We start from the raw sequence: 10,323 nt of genomic DNA on the forward strand, positions 1-10,323 counted from the left end.
TCAACAACAGCATTACACTTGGTTTGCTTAGTTCATTCTGGCTTTTCTTTTTTCCCTTTTTCTCTTTTTTTCTTGGCCGAGCAGCGTAGACTCGACGCGGTGTAAGTGATCGGACATGGTAATAGCGAAGGAGCCAGCGTGCACACATGCGCGTTGACTACAATGCCTTATTTATGCTTGCCATCCGTGGTCAAGTCACTTCAGCGCCGAGTTGCACAGTGCAGTAATTTGCAAATGAATGCGTAACCACCGCTGCATAGCTAAAGCATTGGAGTCTCAAGCAGGGTTTCGAATCGAAGTCCTTTGGGACGTCTTTTTTTTTAATGCGTTGCCATTAGGAGTGTCAAAGAGAAGATAGTGTTTCCGTGTATAGTGTTGGAAGTCGGCCACGTGGTAGAGGTAGAGAGGAGTTGGGAGAGAGTATAACAGCGTGTGTGCGTATATATATATATATATATATATATATATATATATGTATATATATATATATATATGTGTGTGTGTGTGTGTGTGTGTGTGTGTGTGTGTGTGTGTGTGTGTGTGTGTGTGTGTGTGTGTGTGTGTGTGTGTGTGTGTGTGTGTGTGTGTGTGCGTGCAGGGCGTGTGTTGACACCAGTGCAATGGGGCGACCGCAGTTTAAATCATGGATCCGGGGCCTAAAAAGGTGCGATATGATGTGAACGCCTTTGTCTCGCATTTACCGCTAAATCGCCACTTATTCTTTTTTCTTGTGTTTCCTTTCTCTCCTACTACTAAGAAAAATAGTTGAGACATGATTGCTTCGGACTAAAGAAAGTTTCAAACAATATCAAATGGTCTATGCCCCCAAACATTAGACAGTTAATCTCTACGGCGTCTCCGACTTCCCGAGGTAAACCTTCGCTCTGTCACACACAAGAGCTGGCTAAGAACGCAGAGAAATCATAGAAGCTGTAGAGATTAACAAAAGAAATTATAAGTTCAATAATCCTGTCAGTTGCCCGCATGCATTCTTGTCAGAAAAGGAAATCCTGCTCCTTTTCCGATAGCGGCATGTGACGGATGGGTTGCTCGGTTGCTCTGTTAGAGCTCGTTCTCCTTTTTTAACGCGATAGCGTTAAGGAGCTCGTGTCGCAGAAAAGCCGGTGTCGTCGGCGTTGGTGTCGGCGTCCGCGGCGTTGGCCGTGAGCGATAAATCACGGCAGGCACTTCATAAATAAAAAGCAACTTCCAAGATGGGCTGGGTGGGAATCGAACCAGGGTCTCCGGAGTGTGAGACGGAGACGTTACCACTGAGCCACGAGTTTTTTTTTCTTTATTACTGACGTGGCAACAAGGCTACAAAACAAGACATTTTATCAATACACAACGGTCACGACAAAAACTCTGCCACTGGTTGGCAGTCACAGGGCTAAAAACGCTTGAAATTCGCTAGCTCAGTCATCACACTGAGCCATGTTGGTTTTTCTTTTTGCAAATTATACATTTCCTTAATATGACAAATGCTTTCAATGAAGTATTCTCTAACAGGCCGGGCATTTACTTCAGCATGTCTCACAGCCATTCTAGTTTTCCATAAACTATGTAAGGACACCAGCATGAACATGTCATAGGGTACATTGTCTTCATTTAGAGTAGGCAAGAAACGAATCCCATATGGAGTAATCGGCAAGTCCTTCTTTAGTGTTCTCTGTAAGATGTCCCAATGGAACACAGCATCCCAGCAGTCAAGAAAAATGTGTTCTACTGTTTCGGGTTTTTGGCATAGTAAACAGTTGACGCTCCAAGGCACGGAAAGGCCTTTTTCATCTAGCCATGGTTTCACAGGTAAAGTATTGGTGTGAAGCTGGAAAAAGAAGGACTTTACCGACGGGCGTACTGGCATTCGTTTTACTCTTTTTAGTACGTCCTTTTCAGGTCCAATGCAGAACATCGAGCGATACAATGGCACCGGCAACATTGTGTCTACCAGGTCCTTATATAAGCGCTTTCGTGGTACCCTACTTAAGTATTCCATGGAAAACCGAACCTTTAACAGCTGAAAAGCCAAGACTACCTCTTTTAAGAAACCACGCGCTCTGCCTTGGCTGCACCGATGTGACGATACAATAAACTCAGGTATAGCTTCGCTCAGCCTTGTTTGAAACATAGTTAATAAAAATGGGTCATTTTGGTCCCGTAATAAAACAAACCTCGACACAATCTGCTTAATGAACAAATGTGCCAGACCTAGTCCTCCATTTTTAACCGAACGAAAGAGGTTAGTGCGACTCGTGCGCTCCCAGCTTGAACCCCATACAAACACTGCGAGTACTCTGTGTAAACGTTGTATGTTAGCCCTTGACATGCACAACACTTGGAGCACGTAAGAAATTTTAGCGACGGCAAACAGGTTGCACACTGTCGCACGAGCAAACATAGAGAAATTGCGGCCTCCCCATTTAAGCGTACCTTCACGAACCCTTTCAGTTTCGTCATTCCAGTAATCAACGGCGTCACGGTAGTGCTCAAGCGGCACCCCTAGGTACTTTGCCGGCGTGACTGACCAGCGGATATTTGCAAACGTACTCGGATGGTCTTCCCAGTTGCCGATCCATACCCCTAGGGATTTATCAAAGTTTATAGCACTGCCTGTCATTCTGCAGTATGATAAAGCCTCTGCGACCGCGATTTCGATGCTTTCTTTATCCCGACAAAACAACGCGATGTCATCCGCGTATGCCAGCACTTTCACTTCCGCGGACTGCACTCTGAAACCCGATATTCTATTGTCATTCTTAATTTTCCTACAAAGCGGCTCTAGGTAAATCGCGAATAAAAGAGGCGACAAACCACACCCCTGGCGCACAGATGACCGGACGCTAAAGGTTTTGGTAACCTCCTTGTTTATAATGAGGCTGTCGGTACAGTCTTGATAGCACATCTTTACCCCATCTAAGATCAAATCCCCTACCTTTATGTGTTCTAGAATACTGAAAAGAATTTTATGGGTCACACGGTCGAAAGCCTTTTGCATATCTAACTGTAACATGGCACAGTGTTCACCTAGGTCGTTACAGTATTCTAAAATACTTCTGGCAATATGAATGTTTGTGTTGATAGACCTTCCTTTAATGCCGCATGTTTGATGCGACCCTACTATTCTGGTCACCACTCCCTGTAATCGCTTTCCGAGCACTCTTGTAAATATCTTATAGTCTACATTCATTAGTGATATCGGCCGGTAAGCATCGACAGCTAACAATTTTTCTGGGTCCTCGGATTTCGGTATCAGAACTACGTGCGATGTCCGAAAAGAAGGAGGAACCTGTTTTTGCTCATAGGCCTCCTTAAACAACCGTAACAGGATCTCACTGACATCTCTTTTGAAGGCTTTATAAAAGGCCGCTCCGAGTCCATCGGGTCCCGGAGACTTGCCTACAACTAAATCATCTATGGCTCCTTCCACTTCGGTGATGCTCAGAGGCCACTCCAGACGCTTTTGAATGTCTTCCTCTGATTGCGGCATGTTTGACAAAAAGTCCGTCTTGAATTCTTCTGTGACGTCTTTAACAGTCCCGAATAATTTGCTATAATGATCAAGAAATGCCTCTTCAATTATTTGAGGTTGGCTCGTGATCTCGTTCTCGTATTGAATCATTCTGATTTCATTTCGCCTCGCGTATGCCTTTTCGTCAGATAAGGCTCGTTTAGAAGGTGTCTCACCTAGCCAAACCCTTTCAGCTCGTGCCCTTATAACTGCTCCTTTGAACTTCTCTTCTTCGATAAGCTCAAGCTGGCTTTTCAGTTGTCTTATTTCTTTTGTTCGACTCCCAGGTCTCTCGCTTTCCACGGTGTACAAAAATCAAGCTCACGTTGCATTTCATTTTCTTTTTTCCTTTTAATAAATTTCTCTTTAGTGGCTTCTTCTATAGCACTCATCTTGACTCCTTGTTTAAAGTTCTCCCATAATTCTAGCACGTTGCCATCTTCGGCTTCGATCAAATTATCTAACTTTTGCTTCACGCTTTCACAAAAGGATTCGTTCATTAACAGCCCATCGTTGAACTTCCACAACTTCCAGTTAAACTTCGATTTTCTTTCTTTGGTACCTACAATAAAAGTTACAAGGCTGTGATCGCTGAATGAGACGTGTTTCACACTATAGCTGCCACACATCGGAACAAGCTCCAGTGCGACATACCCTCTATCTAGCCTTGCGTGACTTTGCCCTTGAAAATGTGTGAATGCAGGCGTGCCGGTAGAACACAGGAAATTACCGACGTCATCAAGATTAGATTCTTGCACTAGTGTGTTTAAAAGTAAAGCACTTTTGTCATGCACTGGAAGGTTTTTCACTCGATCGGCCGCGTAACATACACAATTAAAATCTCCTAGCAATACGACTTTCCTGTCACACTGTAAATGCTGATTTACTGTCTCAAAGAAAGGCACACGCTCACTTTCAGTGTTTGGGGCGTAGACACATATCACGCGCCAACCTACAGCCAAAAAGGAAAAATCCACAAAAACCAGTCTTCCACTTTCACAAGAAAAGACCCCTTCTTCTCTAATTCCCAGGTTGTTTCTAATGAAGATAGCGCACCCCGCGGAAGTCCCAACAGCATGTGATACACAAACATTATATCTATTGCGAAACTGCAGCACCATGCGATCCGTGTGTTCCTCACTTTCTATCTTTGTCTCCTGCACCGCTGCTATATCAACATCTGTTTCTAAGAAAAGCCGGCTAAGCTGGTATTGCCGCTTTTTGGCACAAAGACCGCGGACATTTAGAGTAGCAAAACGAAGTGCAATGTTTTGAGCCATTGTTATGTTTTTTGAAGAACAAACGAACCGCATGGTACCCACCCCATGCGTCTTGGGCCAAAGCTGCCTTCGCCTTTTGCACAGGCCTTCCGCAGCTGCCATGGCAGCCTTAGGAAGGCACAGTTGATGTCCCTGTCATAGCGTTCCATCGTCCCTTGAGTTTGGCTTGATCACTAGGTGGCCTAGATGAGACGCCGCGAAGCACACGCTCTCGCGGCTACGTCGGCGGCGTCTCCGCCGCCCTCCGGTCCGGAGGTATGCTCGGACGCGGCCTCAGCGTTGACCGCCGAATGATCGCAGCCTTTGGCGGCGGTCCTTCCGAGATCCTTGCAGCCAGGGCCTCATGCTCGTCCAGCGTAGCGTCGTGGCCGCGCTTGGAGACTGAGGCTCCGCTTGTTCCCTCGCTTACTTCCATGACTGCTGGCTCCTCAGGTGACTTCGACGGCTTTGAGGCATCCTGCACTTTCACGACGCCGGTGGCGTCGCCAGCTGCGTCGCTCAGCTTTCGGCTTTCCTTGTTAACACTTGCGTCGTGGGGCATGTCGGGCGGGATTAACGTTGCCGCATCAAGTTCCTCGAGCTTCGGCGTTGCTTCGCTTGCGGCTTCTTCAGCGTCAGCCTCGTCCATGACGAGTTCCGCAGTGTCTTCTCCTCCAACCGGCCCCGCAACACTTGCGTACGTCTTCACGCACTGAGATTCTTCGTGTCCAAAACGACGGCAGTGCGTGCAGCGAGGAACTCGGCATTCTCGTCTGATATGGCCCTTACTGTGACACCGCAGGCACAATGGCGCTCTTCCAGGCGCGACTAGGAGGGCCATGTCACCGGCTACGCGAAGCCGGTGTGGAAGGTCATCAACCTTAATGCCGTTATGGAGCTTGAGGCGCACCAGGCGTGTCGTCGACCCCTTGTCTTGGATCCCTTGAACTCTCCACTTTTCCTTCGAGACCTCGGTCACCTTTCCGAACGGAGCAAGCGCTACACGCACATCTTCGTCGGCCACATTGAAAAGAAGCCAGTGAAGCTTCAAACGCACGTCCTGGTTTGCCGGATCAATAACCAAACAACGTTGGCCCTTCACCTTCATTTCGCCGCATTCCAAAGCTTTCTTCATCCCTTCCATGCTCTTGAAAGTCACAGCCCATACGTGGCTCATCTGGTATGCCCCCAACGCTACCACATCGGGGAGCAAACCAAGACGCGCCAACGTGTCCCGGAAATGTTCGACTCGGTAAGGCCTCGACCGGACATCCGCGTGCAAAAATAAAGTATTCAAAACACTACGACCTGATGGCAGAGTAGGCAAAACCACTTCGTATCCCTCGCTATCCATTCCGTCGATCCTGTCACCGCGGCCGCTGTTAGCCGCAACCACCGCTCCTTGGGAGCCCATGAAACGCACGTCCTTCCACTTCGGTAGCCAAGACGCGTCTCTGAGCCACGAGTTCGATGCTTCAAAGCGGTACAAAAGCGCCTCTAGTGAACACGGTGTTGCCTTAGAAACGAGCTGTTTCTCAGGCGTGCGTCGCTTGCTCAGGCGCACATTTCGTTGTCGCGCCGAACGCTGCGTTGCTCGACGCTCACCGCGTCCGATGCGGGGCGCGTAGTCGCTGCGCCGTAGCCCATTGTCTTACACCCCTTGGCGGGTCGACGGGAATGCTGTCGCGTTCCACTCTTGAAGGCGAAGCTTAAGCGTCCTCCAATTTTTGTTGTTGTTCTTATTGTTATTGTTGTCGTTATTATTATTATTATTGTTGTTGTTGCTGTTGTAGTCGTCGTCGTAGGTGGCGGCGGCGGCGCCGTGAGGTTCCGCATGAGTGAAAGCGTGTGAGGGTAAGCCGGCGAACGCAGTGCAGTCTCGCGTGCGCGAGCGAGGAACGCGGCCCCGAATGCGTGCCCTCTCCTGTCGCGCGCGAGGCAGAGGGGTCAGACGAGGGAGGAGGGGTGTTCCTCTCCGGTGGTTGCTAGTGTGCCTCGATGTCCTCCTCGCCCGGTGCTCCGTCCAGAGTGGAGACAATCGCGGCGTCTACCGCGGCATTGGCCACGCGAATCGCGGACGCCGCAGGAACGCGTTCCCGGCGCTCGTGTGACTTGAAAGCGATCTGCGATGTTTGCAGAGTGCGCGTAGTGCCGGTAGCTTCGTACGCGCTGTGCTTTCGAACCCAGAGATGCATGAAGGTCAATTCGCCTGCTGCTGCCGCGATTCCTCACTCCAGAATTTCGACAGCGACTTTCCGCGCTCATCGAGCGGGATGTGTTCATGTTTGCATGTGCGCGCGTGGCACCGTGCTGGTTAGTTTAGTTAAAGCAATTTTGCGGGCTAGTTGGTTTGAATTCATGGTAGAACATGCTCGCGCGACTGAACAAGGACGTATAAAGAAGCAGACACACAAAGACAGCGTTGTCTCTGTGTTTCTGTTCCTTTCTACTTCCTCGTTGAGTCCCGCTTACATATTCTATCATTGTTAATTTAATTAGTAAGCGAATGTTTACCAAGTTTATAAGGCCGATAAAACCACTTCCTTATTTCGTACAGCTTTCTACTAATTTGCTATCGCAATCGGTGCTTCGCCTTTCGGGCGGAACTCCGAATTTTGTTGTTGTTGTTGTTGTTGTTGGTGTCGTCGTCGTCGTTGTCGTGCGATTATACGTACTGCATCGTTCCCCCGCAGTTGTAAGTAGCGCCGTGCCCCCATACGTTTTGTCGCCCTGTGTGCTCCGTATGCACTGCACCGAACATAATATTCAACGTGCAGCCATAGCGTGGTACACGGCAGGATTCTACAGTGAGCAACTGCCGCAATGGAGCAGCCGTGGCCGAAAAAAAGTCTCGTCACCTCTCGCTCAGCAACACGATGCCTTAGCCACTGATCCACCATGGCGGTGTATAGCCGCCATAACGGTGGTCTACTTGTGCGGAAGCTCTAGGTGAAACGCAAGAATTCTTCTGGATCATACGCGATTACAGTCGTCTAGACGATCGCTGACGCAAATGTCGTAAAAGTGCAAAAAGTAAAACGACCGCAGCTTTCGCACTCCGTAAGAGTGCGCAAGTCCATGAACCTTCTTCCGTAAAATGGCAGCAACGCAGAACTTTTTTTTCCCGCGGGCAACCGGTGGTGCTGCTCTAGTAAAATGCCCGAACAATGAAAGCACTCGTGGTCGATAGATAAAGATTGGGACAAGACCACATGAAGTTCAGTGAACAGCCATAAGGAGGCAGAGAGGGTTCAGGAAGAAACACATACACAAAAATTAACGAAGGACCCTTGCCAAGAAAGTTATTTCTGTCAATGCGATAGTATTTTAATATTAGTGCGCAACACTGACAAGACTTTACAGCTTCGTGTAGGCACACGATGCTAATTAGCAATAACTTCCTACTTCTTTTTTTACCGTGGTTGTGAATGGGTTTTGCGAAGCTTTACTGTGGCATTACGGTGTTCCGCAGTGTGCTTAATTGGCCACGACAGACAGTATAGCGGACGGTTCTTATAACTAAAATTTTGGTACCCAGCAAGACAGTGGTTTACAGGAAAAGAAATACTTCGCGTGACCAACTCGATGGGACAAGTTGATTCCCAATATACGGCCAGTCATTCAAAGGGACTTGCACACAACGAAGACCAATCCCTTTATCGAAAAGCTGGCCCTGAATTGAGAATTATCTGGTGCGATCACAGTTTGTATGATTATATATTGTACGTATCTTCCCTATTTTAAATTTTGTGCGCCTCTTGTGGATCAACTACGCTGACGGTCTATGTGGATGGTTTTAGGTCAGAGTTGACCGAACGCATCGGCGAAGTCCCCTTCAGGAAATAGGACCAGCATTTGTTTGATAGGTTAGGCACATGCGTCTATGCAACGAATTACGTGCAAATAATTCCTTGTGATGAATTACGTTTCTGGAAGTTTCGTCATACCAGTGATTATTTCTCAGTGGGTATTACTCAGTGAACTTGAGCTACACATTTTCAGTAGCCAATCACACGCCACCAAAGTTTACTTTATTGACGAGCTAAGTTGCAACGGGTGAGGCAGCTTTGTGTACGTGAATTAGGTGAGAACAGCAGTAGAACGCCCGTGGTCGTTCCCCGTAGCATCCTCTCGGATGTCCATGTTGAGACAGGTAATTCAGTAGTAGGTTGAGCTAGTCGGTTCATACTGATCAAGTTCAGACCATATGACCTATGGCCACTTGCGGCAAAATAAGAATAGAACGGGAAGGGGCAAGGTGAGCACTTGTCCGCTTGCCTATTTTACTTCTATTTTGCATGAAGTGGCTATCGGCCTTGTGGCATGAACTTCGTCAGACAGGCAAACCCGGGATCTCTCTTTGATTTCTTTTCCTCATCTTGAGCTCCACCAGATATGACCGACGAATTGAACCGGGGATGGCATATATGGCTCGATCTCAATTGCCACTCCGGACGTTAATAACAAGACATCACGCAGAGACATTCCTCTTTTTTTTTCAGGTTTTCATTGGTCCTTGCGGGAGCTCCCTCCACGTTCTGCTTCATAGGGGCCACAGAGGTGAGCAGCATTGAGTTACCACAATAATTTGCACAAAATTGTCATACGTCGCAAAATCCCCATTTCTTCCAGTGGGCTCGTCGGGCAATTTTCCAGTCTCGCTACTGGGGTCTTCTCATACGAGGGAGGATGATCGACAAAAATTTTGAAAAGCAGCTGTTAGTGAAGATATTAGCGAGAAATACAACTGACCTTTCTTCCTTCTGATCCCTTTTTGTCGATTCACAACAATCTTTGTACAGAAAATAAGCTAACTAAAAATCGCATTGAGCATGTTCTCAAGCGTCTGCTAATGTTGGAGGATCCAATTACCCTTTGGATGATTGCGACACGAAGCTACATATGGTTCTTGTAATCATGCCACTGATCTTATCAGCGGCTCGCATTACACACAGTAATACAATCAGGCGTGGTACATCGCGTAGGCGTGCTACTCAGGCAAGGTACTCCACAGCGAACAAACGAGTCTGCGCCTAGACATGGTCGCAGTGTTTACGCTGATCACATACCCTGTTTGGTCTGACTGTCTTGTCTTATCTTTGGTGCAAGCTGTGGCAGATGACGTGCAAGAGAAGGCAATGCGCGCGTCGAGGATGAGTAAAGAGTATTAAAAGCGCGTTCCACCGGACGAGCGTGGCCCTATACAACAGGAGCCAGGGTCCGATGGCCTCTGGTCACAGAAAACGTCGGCGCCGTGATTGCATACCTTCCTAAACCAGGAGACGCCCACGCTTCTCTCGGGGGGCCATTAATTAAATCAGTCCTTTTGTTTCACGTTCCAAAACCGTAATGTGATTATGAGGCACTACGTAGTGGGCGAGTTCGGATTAATTCTGACCACCTGCAGTTCTCTAACGTGCGCACAATGCACGGTACACCCGGGCGTTTTTTGCATTTGGCACCCTCCCCCGCCCCTTATCGAAATGCTGCCGTCGCGGCCGGGATTCGATCTCGTGTCCCCTCGTGGGCTTAGCTTAGTGCAAAATGCGGAGACCC

At 48.1% G+C, this 10,323-nt stretch overlaps 2 protein-coding genes across 2 annotated transcripts; both read right to left on the reverse strand.

Annotated features, from left to right (window-relative positions):
• Nucleotides 1–1,087: 1,087 nt before the first annotated feature.
• LOC142582011 (uncharacterized) lies at nt 1,088–2,419 on the reverse strand. The gene has a single exon (XM_075691437.1). The coding sequence runs from the start codon at nt 2,396–2,398 to the stop codon at nt 1,391–1,393; it is 1,008 nt and encodes a 335-aa protein (XP_075547552.1). The 5' UTR covers nt 2,399–2,419; the 3' UTR covers nt 1,088–1,390.
• A 2,477-nt stretch (nt 2,420–4,896) lies between these two features.
• Nucleotides 4,897–6,216, reverse strand: LOC142582012 (uncharacterized). Its single transcript, XM_075691438.1, has one exon. It carries the CDS (start codon nt 6,179–6,181, stop codon nt 5,006–5,008), a length of 1,176 nt encoding a protein of 391 aa, XP_075547553.1. The 5' UTR covers nt 6,182–6,216; the 3' UTR covers nt 4,897–5,005.
• Between the last annotated feature and the right edge of the window lie 4,107 nt (nt 6,217–10,323).

Source organism: Dermacentor variabilis, chromosome 5 (assembly GCF_050947875.1).
Source record: "Dermacentor variabilis isolate Ectoservices chromosome 5, ASM5094787v1, whole genome shotgun sequence".
Classification (NCBI taxonomy): domain Eukaryota; kingdom Metazoa; phylum Arthropoda; class Arachnida; order Ixodida; family Ixodidae; genus Dermacentor; species Dermacentor variabilis.